The 22,368-nt window shown below is 35.9% G+C and overlaps 1 protein-coding gene across 2 annotated transcripts in view; it reads right to left on the bottom strand.

Annotated features, from left to right (window-relative positions):
• The window catches only part of FOLH1 (folate hydrolase 1), a 65,003-nt gene extending 50,215 nt beyond the window's left edge, over positions 1-14,788 (bottom strand). For both annotated transcript variants that reach the window (XM_066370510.1, XM_066370519.1), the window contains exons 1-4: positions 14,561-14,788; positions 11,952-12,060; positions 7,081-7,267; positions 2,963-3,064 (exon numbers count right to left, since the gene is read on the bottom strand). In XM_066370510.1, coding sequence (XP_066226607.1) covers positions 2,963-3,064; positions 7,081-7,267; positions 11,952-12,060; positions 14,561-14,678 — 516 coding nt within the window. In that variant the 5' untranslated portion in view covers positions 14,679-14,788. The remainder of the gene's footprint in view (positions 1-2,962; positions 3,065-7,080; positions 7,268-11,951; positions 12,061-14,560) is intronic.
• Between the last annotated feature and the right edge of the window lie 7,580 nt (positions 14,789-22,368).

Genomic DNA, 22,368 nt, shown 5'->3' with positions numbered 1-22,368 from the left:
GAAATTTATCCCTATTTAATATCACCAACTTTGGGGCGACTACTTCTTTAAATATCTGTAAGTTTTGGTTATCTTTTGTTAAATCTACAATTCTCACAAAATAAATTATAATAGAGAAGGGACTGAAAAAGATATTAGTTTTAAAATGACAGTAAATTTTGAAAATGTAAACAAGTGTAATAGATATGCAAATTGTCACTGTGAATTAGAAAATGATCTTTGTTTTCAGACAATGACCTTGTAAATTTTACACTGTGCCATTGTTCTAGGACTGAGAAGAAACAAAATCTTGCACTGTTAGCCTAGAATTTTTCATTTCTTTCAAGCTTCCATCTTCCTGCTCTTATTAATAGAGACAGAATTGAGAGGCAAGACCAGTGGATCTTTTTTTTTTCTTTTTTAGAGCACATGCATGAGCAAGAGAGAGGAAGAGGGAGAGAGAGCTGGAGGGTCAGAGAGCCAGAAAGGGAGAGAGATAAGCATCAATTAGAAGTTGAGGCACTTTAGGTGTTCACTGATTGCTTCTCATATGTGCCTTGACCTAGGGGGCTCCAGCCAAGCCAGTAACCCCTTGGTTGAGCCAGCGACTTTGGGCTCAAGCCAGCAACCTTGGGCTCAAGCCAGCGACCTTAGGCTTCAAGCCAGTGACAATGGGGTCATGTCTATGATGCCATGCTCAAGCTGGCGACCCTGTGCTCAAGGTGGTGACCTCAGGGTTTGAAACCTGAGTTCTTAGCATCCCCAGCCAGCATTCTATCCACTATGCCACCACCTAAGACCAGTGGTTCTTAAAGCATGGTTCCTGAACGCTCAGAATCAACATCTCCTAGGACCTGTAAGGAACAAAGTCTCAAACTTCGCCTATGACCTACTGAAACTCATGAGGTAGGGACCAGAATCTGAGTTTTATTAACCTTCTGGATTATTTTGATACCTGTGGAAGTTTGAGAACCCCTAGATTAGACTATATTTTCTTGAGATTGTAATCACTAATTTCAAATAGGCTAAAGCACAAACCATTTATTTCACACTCCAGAGGATTCAGATGAAGATCCAAAAATTACTTAGAGTGAAATATTTATACCTTAAGCATACCTACAGATACCTCTGTGGCTGCGTTATAGGTGATCCAGTGAAACACACCGGCCAGAAAACTCCCTCATCTAATATTTGAGCACAAACAACGATTGCATGCAGAATCACATGCTCCTTCTATTCTCCATTAACCTGGAATAGTTTAAGTCTACCTAAAAATGTGAGCTAATAATCTCTATGGCTCTCTTATGAGCAGAATATTTCTGTCAAAGTTCAAAAATGATTTGAGGAATTTTGCTGATTATACAGTAAATTCCCAAACTAATATAGGTATAATTTTCTCCTTATAACATTCTGTGTTCCCATTCAGAAAAATAATCTGTGTCTTTATACATAATATTTTCACACATGTATTTTCTTTTTACATAGTATTTTCTTCACACATATTTCTTTATACATAATATTTTCACTAGTTCACATTTATTTAACTTTAAGATTTTTAGTATATTTTATTTTTATGGCTATTTTATTTATTTTTATGTCTATTTTAAATTAAATTTGTTATATTTTTTCACTATTATATATTATTTGTGTGTATACACATGCATACATATATATTTAACTACAATCTAGTAATATTAATGTTATTTTTATAATAAAGATGTATTAATGCTTTTTAATATTTTGTTTATACAGACATATCACTATAAATAAAGGAGAGAATTAATAAAGAAGATCCAAAGCATATAAACATAACAATTGGACAATATCAAAATTAAAGATTTATTTTAAATAAAGGTCAGTGTAGGTAACATGACTAAATAAGTGAAAAGTCAGAAGATATTGAAACTATTTAAACCAATATGAGATAAACAACTAAAATGTTGAAGAAATAATATTTCTAATTGTTATATCTCTTACTTCTACCTCATATCAATTATTAAATAATTGCAAATTCTATTTATGTGATAATTTTAGAGAGAATTTTTCTAATATTATATCATTAAGTATAATGTTAATTATTCATTTACAGTAATTTCTTCTTATGTTTGTGACATTTTAAAATTATACATGTTAATTAATCAAATACATTTTATTTAAATATTACAGTAGGAAAGATAACTTGTAAAAAGATAATAATAAATTATATTCAACTCTTTCAAATTTAGCTCCATTATAAAAAACAAAATACTGTGTAAGAACTTGCGAACTGATTGTAAAATTTCAGATAATTGTTATGCACAGTGCTTTATTGAGCAAGCCACATAAAACTTTCTAGAATGAATATTTATGTTCCCCACTTGAAAATGTCAGCAATACTATTATTAAAATTCATTGAAAATAAATTAGTGCCAGACAACAGTAAGATGTAATATTTTTATACAATGGAAATTACTTGGCAATAGAAAGGAACAAACTTCTGATAAATGCTAAAATGTGAACCTCACAGACTATGCTTAGCAAAAGAAATGAGACACAAATGATTACATGTGATACAATGCCATTTATATGAATTTCTAGAATAGGTAAAACTAATCGATGGTGGGAAAAAATATCAGAAGAACAATTTCCTTAGGATGTGTGGAACTGTTTGAGAAGAGGCATAGAGGTACTTTTTGGAAGTAATATTAATAGTTTATATGTTGATGGGGTTTGAATTGCACAGGTGTGTACATTTTTCAAAAGTCAATAAATGTATACTTTGGATTTTGCTTCTCACTGTAGTTGATTATATCTTAAAAAGCACTATGAATACAAAACAATTATTTATTCCTTTTTTCTTTCTAAGAATTTCCAGTTCTTTAAATGTGGACAAGGTTGAATCTGGATTGTATCAAAAAACCTTTTAATGTCCCCTTAATTATTGCCTGGACTGATGAGGAAGTTCAATTGTTATTATTCTGTATTGTATTGCCTGGATCTTTACCTCCAGCACTCCTTGTGGCGAGAAAGCATTAAAAGGTGGCACTACATCGGAGACATTTTCATATCCTGGAGGAGGTGGTTCAAATAATGATGTGTTGAAAATCTGGAGAAACAAAATACAATAATCAGAAGTAAATCACGTCATTTGATTACTACAATCAAATAAGAAAAACCGTATATTATCTTTTTTTGTCAGTAGAGGGTCAACCAATTCTTTAGCATTTTGAGAATACATATCAAATACCTAGCACAGTGCTAGAAGGTGTGAGGCTTTTGTAAGATTAATAAATTATAGACCCTGAGAGGACCTATAAAAACCAGCTTTTGATCTAGAAGAAAAATTTATTTCACAAATAAAACATAACATTGTGTGATAATCTTTGTTACAACAATACAAAGATAATTACTTAGGAAGAAATAAAATATTAAATTCACCTTAATAAAAATATTACATTTTTGGGGGAATCCATATCTGATAGTATCTAGATATATAAACAACATTCACTCTGAAAAGAATTAAAAACACTAAATCAAATATAAAATATTATCTTCTTTTTCTTTAATGTGAGAGGAGGAGAGACTCCAACATGCACCCCAACCAGGATCCATCTGGCAACCTCGTTTGGGGCTGATGCTTGGACCAACCGAGCTATCCTCAGCACCTAGGGCCAATACTGGAACCAATTAAGCCACTGGTTGCAAGAAAGGAAGAGAGAGAGAAGGGAGGGAGGAAGAGAGAGAGGAAGGAGGAAAGAAGCAAATGATCACTTCTCACATGTGCCCTAACTGGGGATCAAACCCAGGATGTCCCTATGCCAGGCCAATGCTCTATTCACTAAGCCAACTGGCCAGGGTCAAAATATTATCTTTTTAAGTGTATCACTAAATTGGTGGGGGAAAGGTCCAGAAAAAATCAGAAGTCCAAAAAAATAAATAAATAACATGGAAATAGGAATTCTGAGATGAGTTCTAAAATCTGTTTTTCCCTTAGCTGGATGTATCAAAGCCATGCCCTCCATGGGAGAGGCAAAAGAGAAGTCCAGAGCCCATCCAAATAATAGAGTCTAGAGTCTAACAGGAGACCTCTGCATAAAAGCTGGGTCTTCAAAAAATAACAATCTTTAGGGTTTGAAATAAACTAGAAATAAACCTAAAAAAAAGTGATGGCATGTGGTAGAGGGGCAAAAAATTGCCCTGGGGAATCCATAATTTGATAATTATGTAATTACTGATATACAGTACTTAGGTCATTTATACCTTCTTATTATATGATTTCTTACTCTTCTTTTTCTTCCCCTAATGCTTCTTTTTCTATTCCCATCCCCTTTTTCTTTTGGTTGGTTAATTTTATCAGTTTTATTTCTTTTGATAGCTTGGAAACTGAAAAATCCAATGCCTACTTAACAAAGTTACAGCAAATATCAAAATTAATAAGAAAATATTACAAAAACATTTCCTGCACTGAAGGATATCCACCATCACCACCTCTCTGCAACATTATGCCAGCGCAGTAGCACAAAGGGTGTGGGAGTAGGAGTGTGAATCTGGGCCAACCTTACATTGTACTAAGGTTGACTGGACCTAATGTGGAACCGAATCAACTACTACCTTCCAAACCCCTCATAGCTTCCATACTTCCCACATTTGGGGGATCCACATAGGATGAAAACTCTTCTGAATCACTGGGAAAGATTATACAAGAAAATTTACTCAAGTGCTATAAAAATCCATCTAGAAGTGAAGTCACTACATCAGCACATTTTTAAGCCAAGGGAATATTTAAGTTTGTCTCACTTGATTTGCCTTTACACTAATCTTCAATTTTACAACACTACTGAGCAAGTGCATTTTAAAGCAAGTTGGAGCTATTTTAACAAGTAGCAAAAGTTTTCTAAGGTCAAGAAAATAACCTTTGGATGACTTTTTCAAAGGTGAACTATATACCAGTGAGCATCGCTCACTTTCTAAAATTCACTAATATATTCTCAAATTAAGTATTCTGAGCACAACTAAAACAATTTCGGCTTACAGATTTCTATTTACTTGTTATGACAAAAAAAATCAATATATAGTTCAACCTATATGGCATGATATCTCTACATAAACTAAGATATAAAATGTGTCTATATATATATATGTATATATATATATATATTTTTTTTTTTTTTTAGCAAGAAAGAGGAATATTGATCTATTCCTCTATGTACCCTGCCTGGGAATCGAATCAGCAACCTCTGTACTTTGGGTCGATGCTCAATCAACCAAGCTATCCAGCCAGGGCTATGTCTGTATATATTATATTTAAAATACTTTTGGAATATATGAAACACTAATTTCCGTGCTGTGCAGGAGAATAAAAGTTTACAGTTTACCACATATCTCAGCTATGAGTAGTTAGTCACAATAACTAACCTACACTGAGAGATGGGGAGACAGTAAGAGAGCATTTGCAGTTAGGACAGAGGGATGGACATGGAGCTAAAATGTCAGGATGTCAAAATATGACACCTGAATTTGAAGCACAAGCCAGATAAGCATGCTACTTAAGGAAATAGAGATAAGTATCAAAAGAATCAACTCATGGTTGAATAGTGATTGCCTCAGTAAGGGGAAACTAGGAAGAAATATGTGATTCTTCATGTGCAAGTGTAACCTGGATGAAAATATAAGTGAAGATAAACTAATGATAGAACTTTAAAAAAAATTGAGAGGCTTTAGGTAACTAACACCATTCAGGAAAATCTCCAAAATAAAACTTCTACATAATATGCTTATATTATTATGTAATAGGTTTTAGAAAATTCATAAATGCCTGTAATGGCAAAAATAATGAAATGGAATAACAAAAGCGAAGGTACAGTAAAAATTGGGAGTTGAAGAAGGAAAACAAAGACGAAAGTTTGCTATCTTCCTAATTATATACAGGCAATCCTCAAACATGCTAGATCAACATAGAGGTTTAAACATATGTATTATATATTTTTAACATTATTATGATCAAGCTGAACATACCTGAAGCTATTTACAATTTAGAAGCCCCAACTAAAAAAAAGACTGAAGGAAGCTAACAGATTGAAGGGAGCTTTTTTTTTTTTTTTTGTATTTTTCTGAATGTGAAAACGGGGAGGCAGTCAGACTCCCGCATGCGCCCGACCGGGATCCACCCAGCACGCCCATCTGGGGCATCGCTCTGCTGCAATCAGAGCCATTCTAGCGCCTGAGGCAGAGGCCACAGAACCATCCTCAGTGCCCAGGCAAACTTTGCTCTAATGGAGCCTTGGCTGCAGGAGGGGAAGAGAGAGACAGAGAGGAAGGAGAGGGGGAGGGGTGGAGAAGCAGATGGGTGCTTCTCCTGTGTGCCCTGGCTGGGAATCGAACCTGGGACTCCTGCACGCCAGGCCGATGCTCTACCACTGAGCAAACTGGCCAGGGCCTGAAGGGAGCTATTTTAATTAGACATGGTAGCTCTAACTAGCCATGAATGTGAGTTCTGAGCTTTCATACTGAACATGCTTCATGACAAGAAATACCTCAATTACTTGTATTGTCTTTTCTTTCCTAAGTATGGCCCAAACTTGCAAACAAGATTGTAAATTCTTTAGTCTAGATATCATTCTCTACACTTTCTCTCCAAATGCTTTCCCCCTCAAAATGCCCACATCGGAGTCCTGGACTTAGAGCTGAGCATATGCCATATGAGACATAATCATTAAGAACTCATAAAACCCTGCTGGTCCAAATTGCACCCTAGGTCTCTGAATTTCCTATCAACCCCAAACCTATGTAGTATTTTTTTATAGTCTAAACCTACCAAAAATGCATTTATTTTAATTGCTTGGAAACTTACTGATATCTCATATTTATGTTAGTGTACAATATTAAAAAATAGCAACTGTTATCAAGCATTAATTTTGAACATCATAAGAAAATTGATACTGGTAATGAGATATTAAAGGCATCATTCATCAGTTTTACAAATATCGATTTATATCAATAATTGGAGATGTATAAGTATATTCTTTCATAGGAAGTATTTGGAAATAATAGATAGGGGAGGTTTCGTTTCTAATTTTATTTATTTATTTATTTATTTATTTATTTATTTATTTATTATTTTACCTCATTTCCGGCTTCATCAATTATTGAGATGTAGTTGGGATGAGTCTTATTTGGATAGGATAACAGGACATCATAATGGGCTAACTCAACAGAATCCAGGCCAAATTCTTTCCACTGGGATTGAATTTGCTTTGCAAGATGAAAGTTTTGTTCTGTTCCTGCTAAATGTGGAATCCGTGTAAAATTACTGGCAAACAAAAATTGAAAGTGGTTAGAAATTACTGTTTAGTCAGCCTTTATATCAAATCAACAACCAATTAAGACAGATTTACATAAAAATACTTTGCAATGTGATACATTAAAAAAGGAAAATGGTAGTATTTTTGCATCAAATACATTTCAAAGTGTATTTTGAAAGCTTCATGCTCTAATTTATATCCGACTACAGAAAAACTGAAGAAGCTGATCTGTGTTGAGAATGGTATGTGCAACCCTGTGGACGTGTCCCTCAATAATAGATGAGGGACATGTCCTATGCTTAAGAGCCATGACTCTTGGAACTTTAATGGAATTGCCCGTTTTTTATTTCACTGTGAAAATATTTGAGACATATTTTCATCCAAAATACTAAGCTGTGACATGCCAAGAGTTACTGATAATTACAGGTATTTTAAAATATTGTTAGAATCAAGTGAGAAAGCTTTTGATTAGCAACCAGTTATGAAATATCTCATTAAGGAATAATCTGAACATATTTACACAAACTCTATATATCATGCATATTAATATATTTAAAAATCAATAATAAAAATAAAATTGATCAGGAATATCTTTAACAACTAAATTATGTGGCCAAAATTTTGGTCACTAGTATATTGTCATGAGTAGACTAATTTCTCATTAAATATGTCTAGATACTGGTGCTTTTGTTTGTTTTAAATTTCTCCCTCCTGGAAATTTATTTCCCTCAAGATTTAGCTCATTTGTATTTTCAACTTAAGTCCCGAAAAAATAAAAAGAAAAAAGAAAATTCCACATGTCAAAGCATCATATATCATATAAAGACATTTATTTATTTGTGGCTCATGAACTTCTTGAACTTCATGAATTTCTGGTTCTAAATATGGAGGTTTTATTAAAATCAACACATTTCCATTTTCATGGTAATTAAAAAAAAATGTACAGGCAACATGGCTATGATGATCACATTTCAAATGTTCAATTCTACTGTGTACCTGAACTTTTGATTTGAAAAATCAACTGCCAAGAAAAAGAATCCTCAATTAAAAAAAAAGTTCCTGTGGTTAATATTTATTTTAAGTAATTTCAATTGTATTTACAAAAATAGTATTAAAATCCTCATTTGGTACATTTTTAAGGGTTTAACACCTTATATAATTTCTAATGTGTATTTATAAAATATAGTAAAAAAAGAACACATTTTTAACAGACAATTGAGAAGTCTATCTATTCCTTCTTCACAATATACTTACCTGCAAAGAAAACAGCTAAACACTAACATGTTATTTTCTTCTTTATTACACAGCTCACAAACTGTGACATCATTAAAATGTATGTGGATTACGCATATTTCTGAAGTCACAGCTTTAACTAACTGTCCTTACAAGCAAGAAGAGTTGTTATGGGGGGTCTTGAACATGCTCACATTAAAAAAGAATAAAGAGAGAGAAAGAGAAACTCTATCAGACTTTGCTCTTATGAGTGGAATTTCTTGTAATGGTTTTGTCATTACCAACAAAGATACAAATATGTGCTATGAGCAGGACTGAACCCACTCAGTTGGAGCAAAGCTGATCTTATGAGTAGAAAAAAAGTCTCCTTTCCAAGGATAAATAAATTAATCAGCATAAAATCAGATAAGTGGTATATTGAAGGTTTTGCCACTAACTTATGTAATACTGGCCATGTCTTAAATTTCTGATCTGTACTTGGGGAGACTATAGCCACCTCATCAGTTCACAAAGATTTGAGGCTCAATTATATAACATTTATTAAACAGCAGTTCTGACATTTTTTGTTGTATTAATCAATTGAGATGTATGTCACAAGTAATTTGTTGATACTATAAGAATATTATTTAAAATAGTAATGTTATAAAGTTTTCAGAAAAGCTAAGAACTTATATTTTAAAAATTAGTTCACATATCTATATGCCTAGAAAAGTTTAGATATGTTCCAAGCACTGTATCATCACATTATTTCAATTAATAAAGGAAGTTATTGGTATTCCTGTTTTCATACATTGCATCTGATCTACAAATGATGGACCCAGTGCTTAGATGAGTTAGGTGGCTTAAGGGCCCCTAGCAAAAGGTGGAACTGGTATTCAAATGTGTATCAGGGAAACACTTCTAAAATAATCTTGTCTTTTAGAACATCTTGGAAAACCAAAGCGCCTCTTAAAAGAAATGCAAATCATGAAAAGATCTGAGAATTCAGTTAGGTCTTTTCAAAACTAGGGAAACAGGACAACATTGCACCCCAAGGCAGATTGTAAAGGCAGCCCCTACTTAATCCTCCCAGCCACTACTGAGTCCTGAGTAATTTAGAAGTAGTGGGAAGTTTTAGTAGAAGAAAGCAAAGGATTATAAAGGGGGCAAGATGAGAGATCCCAGGCGTTAATGACCCCAAACCCAGTAGTCCCCAACCTTTTTTGGGCCACAGACTGGTTTAATGTCAGAAAATATTTTCACAGACCGGCCTTTAGGGTGGGACGGATAAATGTATCATGTGACCGAGACAAACATCAAGAGTGAGTCTTAGACAGATATAACAGAGGGAATCTGGTCATTTTTTAAAAATAAAACATTGTTCAGACTTAAATATAAATAAAACAGAAATAATGTAAGTTATTTATTCTTTCTCTGAGGACTGGTACCAAATGGCCCACAGACCGGTACCGGTCCATGGCCCGGGGGTTGGGGACCACTGCCCTAACACTATGGGTATAGTTAGAGTGAAAGCTAGACAAATGGAAAATTGAGAATCTGAAGAGTTCAGAGGCTTCTGGAGATTCTGCAGACCTTGCAGGGATGAGTGGGGGTTCTCTGTTAATCTCTTTCTCTTGTGTGTTAATGATAAACATCCTTAAGTTCTGAACAGTTAGAGTAGCTTGCTCAGGGCCATAGACAACAAGCAAGAAGCTGACTGCTTCAATCTTGCTCAAGGGTCCAATAAGAAATAAAAAAAGGTATTTATTTTTCTTCTTTGCTGGTCAGTCCGTGCCACAGGTTAGGAAAGGGAGAAGAAAGCAGGGACAGCAGCTCTAAGAGTAAACTGAATTGTCCCAGACCTCCATTTTCTTTATATCTATTGTACCTAATTATAGTGAATTAGCAAGAGGCAGAAGAGGGATTTCAAAGTTTAAGCTTCAGGGCCTCTCAGTTGAAAGGGCCCTTCCAAAAACTTGGGAGGTGCCAAGCAAATTTTTATGCATAGTTTTAATTCTATCAAAATTAATATAGATAAATGTGTTTATATGATTTTGTGCATCCACATCTATGCATATATATGTATGTGTATATTAAACTGTCTTTTATATAAAATTATAACGTATTCACTAAAGAATCTTTCAATCACAATAAGGGACTTCAAGTATTTTTGGAAACATGCATTAAGAAAATTTGTTTAAAAAAAGACTTGCTCCTGGGTGGGTGGTTCAGTGGATCGAGCGCCATCCTGGGGCACCAAGGTCATAGGTTTGATTCCGGGTCAGGGCACATATGAAAAGCAACCACTGAGTGCACAATTAAATGGAACAACTAAGTGGAACAATGGGTTGATGCTTCTTTCTCGCTCCCTTTTTTTCTCTCAAATCAATGGAAAAATTAAAAAATAAAATAAAGGACTTCATACTTTGAAAAGCTAAATATTCTAATCAATTATATACAGAGGTGAGCAAAAGTAGGTTTATGGTTAAGTATGCAAAGTTTACTCTTGTATTAGCATGTACTATTATGTTGCTTATTTGTATATTTTGTCTTACACTTATTTCATATATTTACTTATGATTTATCTTTTAGGTAATGATGGCTGGTATGAATAACTGTAAACCTACTTTTGCCCATCTCTGTATAATCATTCTATACAAGGGTTATATTTTTAGTTGCTTGGCAAAGACTTTTAAATTTTACTCATTTACATCTTTGGCTCCATACTAGAGATAGTTAGAAACAGGGGCTAGATTACAAACTATGTCACAGGTACGCTCTCTCAGTCTATCCCCGTCACAGCCTTACCACTGTCCTCATTTTACAGATGTAGAAAGGAGGGCTCAGGACGGTTAACTATTCACTCAAAGTTACTTTGCTATCAATGGGCAGAGATGAAATTTAAACTCAAGTACAACAGATTCCAAAGTCCAAGTTCATTTTTTGACCACAGTATACTATCTTCCTCTAAAATGAGGGTCAGGAAAATAAGTTCCACTGACCAAATCCAGCACCTTCCTTGGTTTTGTAGAGCCCACAGCTAAGGATGATTTTCACACTTCAACAGGTGAGAATTCAAGAGGAATAATATTTTGTGACATAATTATATAAAATTCTAATTTTAGTGCCCATACATAACATTTTGTCAGCACTACTGCACTTATTTATGTATTTTTTATGGCTTCTTTTGTGCTACAATAACAGAATTGAGCAGTCGTGCCAGCTATCAGCTGGCCAGCAATGGCAGGGCCTGCACAGGGAGCTTGCTGACTCCTGCTTTACAACATCCATATCGCTCAAGTTCAGCTTAAATATTTAATCCTGTTCAGATAAACTGTGATCCAAGATCTTTAACAAATTAAATTTTAAAACAATTTTCCTGTATATGAAATATTGGGTTGAAACTTTGGATTGAAACTTTTTGAAACAGAGTAAAATTTTTCAATAAATTGTCCACATAAACTTCAAGTACATACTCACTATAAGAACTTTTTGATGTTCTCAGCTTTCAATTCATCCAAAAATGCCTTCTTTATGTTATGCTGTGGAACGATGTCAGTAGCTTCATTGGAGGATTTTATAAACCATCCTGTAGAATACATACAAATATAAGAATGAAAAATAAGGCCTGACCAGGCAGTGCAGCAGTGGATGGAGCGTCCGACTGGGATGCAGAGGACTCAGGTTCGAAACCCTGAGGTTGCCAACTTGCACACGGGCTCATCTGGTCTGAGTGCAGGCTCACCAGCTTGAGCTCAGGGTCCCTGTCTTGAGCACAGGATCATAGACATGACCCCATGGTCACTGGTTTAAGCCCAAAGGTCACTGGCTTGAAGCCCAAGGTCGCTGACTTGAGCCCAACGTTGCTGGCTTGAGCAAGCCCCCCACCCCCCATCAAGGCACACAGGAGAAATCAATCAATGAACAACTAAGGAGTCACAATAAAGAACTGATGCACAGTGGTAGAGCGTTGGCCTGGCGTGCAGGAGTCCCGGGTTCGATTCCTGGCCAGGGCACACAGGAGAAGCGCCCATCTGCTTCTCCACCCCCCCTTCCTCTCTGTCTCTCTCTTCCACTCCCGCAGCTGAGGCTCCATTGGAGCAAAAAGATGGCCCGGGCACTGGGGATGGCTCCTTGGCCTCTGCCCCAGGCACTAGAGTGGCTCTGGTCACGACAGAGCGATGCTCCGGATGGGCAGAGCATCGCCCCCTGGTGGGCGTGCCGGGTGGATCTCGGTCGGGGGCACATGGGAGTCTGTCTGACTGCCTCCCCGTTTCCAGCTTCGGAAAAGTAAAAAAAAAAAAAAAAAAAAGAACTGATGCTTCTCATCTCTCTCCCTTCCTGTCTGTCCCTCTCTCTGTCTCTGTCACACACACACACACACACACACAAGAATGAAAAGTAAGCTCATGGGTCCTACTTGTCGTTACTGTATCTATCATATGTAAAATATAAATTACCAATGACCTCTGGCATTCAAGGAAATTTAATTCCTCTTTCCTACTTCCACTGGGGAAGAAACCATACACACAGGCTTTAAAGTCACAAATAAATTGCAATATATTTTTTATCCGATTTCAATGATAAGATTGCTGTTATTCTAAGAAATGTTTTATGAGGAAATCAGTACTAAAATTAAATAAGTTTCAACTACTGGGGATGGACAAGATCTCTTGAAAATTAAGGTGAAAAAGAGACCCATCTTCTTTTTTCTTAAAGTTTCTATTCCCAGTGACACTCTCTGCTGATCCAGACAACGTATTTAGTCAAGACACACACTGAGGATTACATGCTTGAATTGAGATCTGGAGAAGGAACAGGATGAAGAGGAGGGAGGAGTGTGGGGAGGGGAGAGCAGGGGAAAATAAACATTAATAAAGAACCTGTTCTGTGTCAGCCACTGAGCAGTGAATACAAGGCTGAGGGCAATATTAGGAATAAAATACCCTGAAGAAACACACGTTTTAATTCCCATGCCAACCTTGCCATTTTTACAGCTGAAAAAACTGAAATTTAATTTGAAGTGTGTCCTTATTGAGCACTTATCTCATTTAACCCCCACAACAACCCTAAGCAGTTGCTAATATCCAGAAATTAGTTTGAGCACAGCATGGCTGAAAAGTTTTTTAATGACCCTAAGGTCACACAGCAGGCGGGAGAGCTAGGCTGAGTGAACCCAGCTAGCTGCTCTATGCCCTGGTCTTCTAAACCGGGAAAGGAAATCCAGAGCTCAGAGCTAGAGCAAACTACCTGGCAATACCTTAGGCTAGTCTTGCGCATCAATGTCCAATGAGAAGCAACTCCGTTATCACCACGGAATAAAGAAAGGTGTTAATACCCCAATAGTGCCCTGGGGACTTGAGATGCCATTTTATTTACTATTTCCACTGAATTGCAGATATTGTCATCATATAAACTGGGAAACTGAGGCTAAGACAGGCTGGGTAACCTGTTCAAGGCCACGAAGAAGTGGCAGAGGCAAAGTCAGAATTTAAGAGTCTGAGCTTGTCTGTGTTGCCTCCGATTTTCTTACCGAGTTAGGTTAGGTCTAGAAGTCAGTATACAGGGGACAGTAACCCAAAAGAAATGTCTATGAATGTCAGCCAGTTCCCACATGTTTCTCTATTACTCCCTAGGGAGAAAGAAGAGGGTTCCCCAGCAGCGGTGCCCTGATGTCTATCTAGTGCATATAAGCAGCAGCTCCAGGCGCAGTAGATGCAGACCCCATACTGGTAAGAGTCATTTCCTGCAAAGCACCCCGGACGACCTGGTTCAACTGCCCCCAGTGACCTGCCTCCTTGCTCTAAAACGCTCCAGTTTGCAAGGGCTCGAGTAGGTGAACTTTCTAAAGTCAGGTTTTATTAGGGTCTCCCCTTCTGCTCCTCACCCTGTGTGACTGTCCTGCAATAGCTTGTTCGGAACCCACCCTTGCGCCGCCTCCAGCAACCCTCACCTAGTTCGCGAGAGCTCTTCCCTCCTTTCCCCAAACCAAACCACCGTCCCCGGGACCCCACACGCGGTCTGCCCCCGAGTCCCGCCGCAGAGCGCGGAGAAGCGGTGGCTCCGGGTGCGTGGCGAGCGCGCCATACCCAGGAGGAAGCCAGAGACGAAGAGTCCGGCGGCCAGCAGTAGCGCCCCAGCGCACAGCCAGCGCGGGCGGTGCCAGGCGACAAAGGTCGAGTCGGCTTCGTGAAGAAGATTCCACATCGCGGGGCGGCGGGGCTCCTGGGACCTGCGCCTCTGCTGCGCCCCGCTGAGGGCCGAAGGCTGCCTGCAGCGTGGGCGGAGGACCCGCCACTGCGCTCTGGCGAAAATCCACTCCCTGAGGGAGTCCAGTTTCTCCGCCCTGAAAATGTTCCTAGCTGGGATCTCCACCAATCCCGGCGAGGGGGAGGCAAGAGCAGCCGCCGGAAAAAGAAAATCCTGCCCTTTTGGAGAACCACTTAAAAAAAGTTTATCTTGCAAAGTTCTAGCTCTTGTGGATTTAAAAATGAACCGGGGTGGGGTAGGGGCTGAGGGAAGGAGGAAAAAGCTAGTCTTGCTTCACTCCAAGACCAAAATCGGATTCACAAACAGAGAACTAAGGATTGCCAGTGTAATTTAATAGAATGTTCCTCTTTTGTCTGTCTCTAGGAAAAATGCATGGACCTGACTGCTGGCTAGTTGGTAAACTGGACTAAATTGTCTCTCAGGTACTTTTTTTCAGCTCTGAAATGCTATTAAATTCTATTAAATACTTTATGGCATTATAATGAGTCAAGTCAAGTAGAAAATGTGGTATTCCCTTCTGACACGGGGTTGAAAAGTCGAGGAGAGGTGGTGTCAATGTGAATTACTATTGTGCTCTTTTTCCTAATGAGTATTATTAATTTTAATAATCTTTCAAGGAATCATTCCCCCATTAAAAAATTTTTTTTACAGAAATAGTATTGGAACTTACTGAAGGCAAGTTTTCCAGTTCATTTATTCATTCATTCATTCATTCAAGTGTATTTATTAGTTACTCTGTACCAGGAATTATGGGTACAATGTATAAAATAAAGTCCCCCACCTCAAAAATGATCACTATATCTGAAAAGATATACAAGTGAATGCAGTTACAATGTAGTATAATTGGTATTATAATCAGGAAAAGCTTGAGAGTATCCCACTGGGTTTCACATTCTTCTTCTACAAGTCCTTTTATGAAGAGTTATCTACCATCTTTCCTCTGTAGTTGAAAAAGGAAGTATAATGTGGTTTAATGCTTATCAAAGCAAACATGTGATAGTTATTTGGGAGAGAAAGTTAATCAATTACACTAATCCTTAGCTTCCTCATTTATAAAAGAGAAATAATGGAAGTGACAACAGAAAAACCTAGCATGGTTTACATAGTCCCAAATTAGAGATTTTAAATTATTATAGGGTAAATCCTGATAATTACATGAAATAATTCATATGAAACACGTAGCACATTGCCTACCATGTAATATGCTTATAATATTAATTGGTTATAAAAAGTATGTCTTCTCCTCTAGGCTGTAAATTCCATGAGGGGAGGAGAAATTCTTTTTATAAGATCTGACATGTTTATTCATTCTCTGATACTAATATACTGATCTATATATTTTTTTTAACTTTAATTGTTAACATTTTTTTAAAAACACGCTTCACTCTTCTACTTCCTTTCAGGTTTTAAGTTTCTTGGTGCGAGGGGCCATATCTTGTTCCTATTTTCCAGAGTTGCACAATGCCTGGCATAGAAAAACATCCTTTGAAATGAGTGAATGATATGCTAAGCAATGAAGCAATTATGTAGTATAAAAAATTATTATTGTTATTGAAGAACTTTAGTCAAAGTGGGAAGACTGGGCCTAAAAAAAGATAAATAAAAATACCAGAAAGCAGAGATTATGAACCAAAAATAACAGCCACAACTTGTGTTTAGGAGCACATTGTGGGCTCCTTGTCCATACTTAATAATTCCTATTCACCTCAATAGCTCTTGCTGGAAGAACATTCTGAAATACTTCATAGGCCTTATGCCCATCCATACACAAAAACGTGTGGCACTACTTCATGGGTAGGTTGATAAGGTAACATATATCCTGACCATCCTTTTCCTCTCTCGGTACAGGAAATGGCAATTCAGGATAGAAATAATAAATAAGGAGAAGGTAATATACTTGCCTCTGCTACTAGCCGTCAGCTCTTACAAAATCTCTAGACTGAAAACTCCCATAAAAGAGGGATTGTTCCTGGTGGAGCACTTGGCACATAATACTTATGCAAGAAATACTTTTAAATGAATGAATTGTATAATCAATATGAAATAATGAAAGGTTTTTACTCTCTAGCCACAAAACTATTTTAAACAATAGAACAATATGGTACAAAATGGAAAGTATTGATATTTAACTTTAATTCAGAAAAGAGAGAAAGCATTTTTGTCCTTTATTAAATGCAGTGGTGGGATTCAAATAACTTAACAACTGGTTCTCTGCCCTAATGACCATTTTCAGTATAAAAAAAATGATATACCAAAAGCTAGTTTATTTCATGCATTTAATACTTAAATAAGAATTAAAAAATGTACACAACACTAGATTATGTTATAAGATAGAGTTTTAAAATATGAATGAAAAAGTATTAAACAATACCTGATTTTAAAAAACCCATAAAACTGTTGTTTAAGATAGTATCATATTGCTTCTTGCTTGATGTCCTCATTCTCACTTGCATTTTTTTTTTACCTATGGACGAAATAAACTTTACTGTACTATGGGAGCTTAGAATATGCTGTTGCGCAGATCAATGTTAAAAAAGAGGAAGTAATGTAAGTTTGTGATTTCCACATTGGGTGGCGGCCCAGTCACCCACCTTAGAGAGAACCCTGATTACAAGTGCTATTTTAACAACTGGTTAACCTAACTCAACTAAAAATCAGGTATCGGTTCTGCCGAACCGGTGTGAACCAGCTGAATCCCATCACTGCTAATATGTACTCATGTAGGTATTTCATCCAGTCTGAAAAGATTTTCTCAATTATTTCCATGGCTCAAGTACTGGGCTAGGTTACAGAAGCACCAAAACAAAACATTTTTCTTTAAGCTGGGGTTTCTGTCTCAGAACTGTAACTATTGGTGAAAAGCAGATGGTCATCAGGACTCCCACCTGTGCCTGGCTAGAATAGACTACAGTAGTTCCCCCCCTCACCCCCCCTCCTTATTCTTGGTTTAGCTTTCTACAGGTTTAATTTCTGCAGTTTCAGTAATTAGCAGTTGGCCATGACCTGAAAATACTAAATGGAAAATTCTTTCAATTGTGTGCTGTTCTGCATAGCATTATGAAATCTCGCAATATCCTGTTTAATCCCACCCCAGACATGAATCGTGGTTTTATTTAGTGTATCCACACAGTAGTGGGCTAGGTTTCAATGTTGCTAGCAATTTGAACATGATAAGTGCTTCCTTTAAGAAAAAGCTGAAAGTTCTTGACTTAATTAGAAAAGAAGAAAACACTCGTATGCTGAGTTTGCTAAGATCTAAGAACTGAGTCCTCTACCAGCAAAACTGTGAAGGAGAAAGAAAATTCATGCTAATTTTGCTGCTACATCTCAAACCACAAAAATTACAGCCACAGTGCATGATTAGTGATTATCTTAGATGGAAAAGATGTTAAATTTGTGGGTAGAAGACAAGGCATAGTCTTTCATGGCTCGATAATCCTCCAAATCTTCAGAAGGCGGACAGTTGCCTAACGCTAGGTCACCAAGCCTATGTCATTCACCTCACTTCTTCACATAGGCCTTGGCTCATCTAAATCAGCATAAAAACGGTGAGTACAGCACAATAGGACATTTTGAGAGAGAGGGAGAGCACATAACTTTTATTACAGTATATTGTTATAATTGTTCTCTTTTATTATTAGCTGTTTTATTATTAGTTCTTACTGTACCTAATTTATAAATTAAACTTTATCATAGGTATGTGTGCATAGAAAAAACACAGTATATGTAGGGTTTGGTACATGTATATATCTATATGTACATTATATGTAAGGTGTGGCTTTAGGCATTTACTGGGGTCTTGGAACATACTCCGTTTAGATAAGGGATTACTAATGTATATGTAAACCAGGAAAAAATAGTTATGTAGGCTAACTCTAAGGAGAGAGTGTATATAATCTAACCTTATTAGGATGACATAATTTAAAACTGTATTGACCAAAAAATCCTGGAATTTTCCTGTGAACTCAGATGGAAGAAGGCTTGAGAGCTCAAACATTTGTCAGATAATTTTCCAAGATTTCTACTTAGTTTTAATTTCTCAACTCAGGCACTATATATACATGGATTCTAATGAATTATATAATGATTCTAAATTCTTTAATATGGAACTGTAGGCTGTCTACATTCTGAACTCCTTTCAGCAGCACTCTTCATTAATTTTTCTGTCACATACGTTTACATAGTTTACTTAGTCTTGCTAATTTGATTTACTCACCTATAAAATAAGAATAATAAATGTTCCTTTTGCACATAGTGGTTTAAAAAGTTAGGCAAAGAAGTCTGGACCTAAGATAACAATGAGTGACAAATGCATTCATTCCATATTTCAAGAAATTCATATAAAATTATTATCTTATTTGATCAGATCATTTTAAGTAGACCCTCATATATGTACCCAGAACTCTCCTGTGTTTCAAACCAATACATTATCATTATGGTAACCTAAAGTTACAGAAAACCAATTTTTAAAACAACAGTAAATAAAGATATTCCCAAAAGTAAAAATGAGATATTTTATGCACAATACTAAGATTTCTTTCACAAGTTGAAAGATATTGTGTTAGTAGAAATGACAATGAGGATAAGATGAATCTGTCTTTGTACAGACATGAATTAATTAAGGAGTATTACACTCATCTCTAGGACCTGTTCAAAAGAAAACAATGTAAATTATTTTAGCTACTATTATTCCCAGACTCAAATACATATTTACCTTTCAAAAATATTTCCTTAAGGAAAAAAAACTTTAATATTTTCTGAATTCTACCTAAAGTATAAACACAAGATTCCTGAACTCTAAATTACACACTAAATGACACAGTGCAGGAAGATAAGCATTCCAACTTCTCCAGGTGATTTTTATATATATATTTAAACTTTCAATCTTTTTAAATTGGAGGATAGTGATATGAGCATATAGGTACATTTCTCAAACTCTTTGGACTATAAATTTAAAATCTGTGCATTTTATTGTATAAAAAGTATAAATCAAGAAAATTCTTTTAAACAAAAGGATAGAGAAGAATATTTTTTAATGAGTCATTCAAATTCTACTCTTTTTGAGTAATTAATTTCCATTCTCCTTATGCTAACCTGACCTACACTGGGGGAATCTTTGTAGACAACTTATTTGATTCATAATTTTGAGAAGTAGGAAACATAGCTGTACTCTTTCTAATCTAATAATGGAGCAGGCTAGTAAAGACTTTTTTATGAAAAAATATGTTTGTAATCTTTATGGAAAATATAGTTCTTTTCTTTTAATTTTTATTACTAAAATAAAACATTATGTTAATAAAGTTATAGTATAGAAGTACAGAAAGTAAGAAGCTCAGGTAATCATTTACTCTCCTCTCTCCCTTCGCACACCATAGCACCCTCCAGTGGTAAGTACTGTAAACATTCAGTACTAATTTTTCCTAGATATTTTTTTTTTTTTTTTACAGAGACAGAAAAAGAGTCAGAGAAAGGGATAGACAGGGACAGACAGACAGAAACAGAGAGAGATGAGAAGCATCAATCATTAGTTTTTTTTCGTTGCACATTGCGACACCTTGGTTGTTCATTGATTGCTTTCTCATATATGCCTTGACCGCGGGCCTTCAGCAGACTGAGTAACCCCTTGCTGGAGCCAGTGACCTTGGGTCCAAGCTGGTGAGCTTTTGCTCAAACCAGATGAGCCCACGCTCAAGCTGGCAACCTCGGGGTCTCGAACCTGGGTCCTCCACATCCCAGTCTGATGCTCTATCCACTGCGCCTAGACATTTTTTAATGCACACATACCATACTTTTAAAAAACCCAGAATGAGATCATGCTATACTTTTATTTATTTTAAAGAAAGCTTTTAATTAATGTATGCCTACATTCAGAAAAGTAGATATCATAACTGTACAACTTGATAAATTTTTACAAAGTGAAAACCCTGGTAATTCAGCTTCAAGATCATGAGACAGAAGATCACCAAGAACTCAGAAGGCCTCCTCAATCTGCTTTTCTTCATGATTCTCATTCTGTGGGACGCCCACTATTCTTCTATTCTGAATTCTCATATTAATATTTAGTTTTGCCTATTTTTGAAATTTCTATAAATGCAATCATATAGAATATATATACCTTTGTGTTTGGCTTAAAAGAATTCCATTTGTCAGCTGCTTTCAGTGGTATGCTAATAAATTGACTCTGCCAAAGAGGGGAAAAGTCCTAATTTGTAGTATTTCCTGATTTTCATGATTCAAATACTCCCACCAGTGCAGATTTCAAGCTAACAAAATGATATAACTAAATGTGCAGTTGTAAAGCGATGCCCATAATTGCCTCTTATAACCTGATAGCAGCAGGCCTCCTCAGACCACTTGACCATCATTTTCCATGTAGCAACAATTCATTCATTCTCAGTGCTGTGGACTAACCAATTGTACAAATATGCCACAATTTATTTATCTGTTCTCTTTTTGACCGACATTTAAATTATTTCCAGTTCTTAGCTATTAGAAATTGTGCTTCTATGAGGAAGCATGTATATATCTCTTGGAGAACATATATATTAATATTTATTTCTGTGGGTATTTATGTAAAAGTCACAGGTATTTTTATATTTGGCTTTAGAAAATGGGTCTACTTTTTATGTATCACTCTTACCAGCAATGTATGTGAAATTCCGATTCCCTGGTGGCTAGTGAAATGGAGCAGATTTTTCCATTTCCGGCCCCTTTGTACTTCTACTGTTAGATGACTGTTCAAGGGTTTTGACCTATTTTTTACAGGTTATTCTTCTTTTCACCTTTTGTTTTGTAGATATTTTTACATATACTAATGCCTAAAAAATTTTAATTTATTTTATTCAATAATGCAAACTTTTATATATGTGCTTAAGCTACTGCCTTTATTTTTAGTTGCTTTTACTCTATAATATTATTATTAAGAATAGATGTGAAAGGTGGAATTTTAATTTTTAAGCTTATCAAAAATGTCTGTTATCTGTTTCATATAAAAATTTAATATATTAAATCAAAGCTGATATTTGTCCTGGAAAGTAGCATGAATAAACATTTAAAAGGAAAGAGTTGCCCTTAAGAACTTGAAAAATATAAAAAGTATTCTCCAGATATATGAAATAAATACAAAGGGCTTTTCTATTCCACACATAGGATAATCATAGAATGTCAGTGATTTTAGTGTGGTGAGAAGCAAGGTGAGTTTGATTTGTAAGGGACAAAGCGAAAACCATCGAGATTTCTTTGGAATAAAAATAACTACTCAGCCAGAAGCTGAGTGGGGAGAAATATAAGTAAAGGTCACAGTTTTGAAGGTCCCTAATAAGAATTTCAAGAAAAAAAAAATTTTTAATTTAGAAATTAAATTTAATGGCATGACATTGATCAATAAGAGTACGTAGGCTTCAGGTAAACATTTCTATAGCATTGGACTGTTGATTGCATGGTGTGCCCATCACCTAGAGTCAAATTATTTTCTGTCACCATCACCATGTATTTGTTCCTCTTTACTGCCGTCCCCTTGGTAATCACTTCATTTTTATCTATGTTCATGAGTCTCAGTTGTCTATCCTGCCTATGTGTGACATCATATAGTTCAAACTGAAGGGAATTGAGTTAGCATGTCTCTAAA

Source organism: Saccopteryx leptura, chromosome 1 (assembly GCF_036850995.1).
Source record: "Saccopteryx leptura isolate mSacLep1 chromosome 1, mSacLep1_pri_phased_curated, whole genome shotgun sequence".
In the NCBI taxonomy this organism is placed as follows: domain Eukaryota; kingdom Metazoa; phylum Chordata; class Mammalia; order Chiroptera; family Emballonuridae; genus Saccopteryx; species Saccopteryx leptura.
The sequence above is the reverse complement of the archived record's forward strand: the minus strand, read 5'-3'. Positions and strand labels throughout refer to the sequence as shown.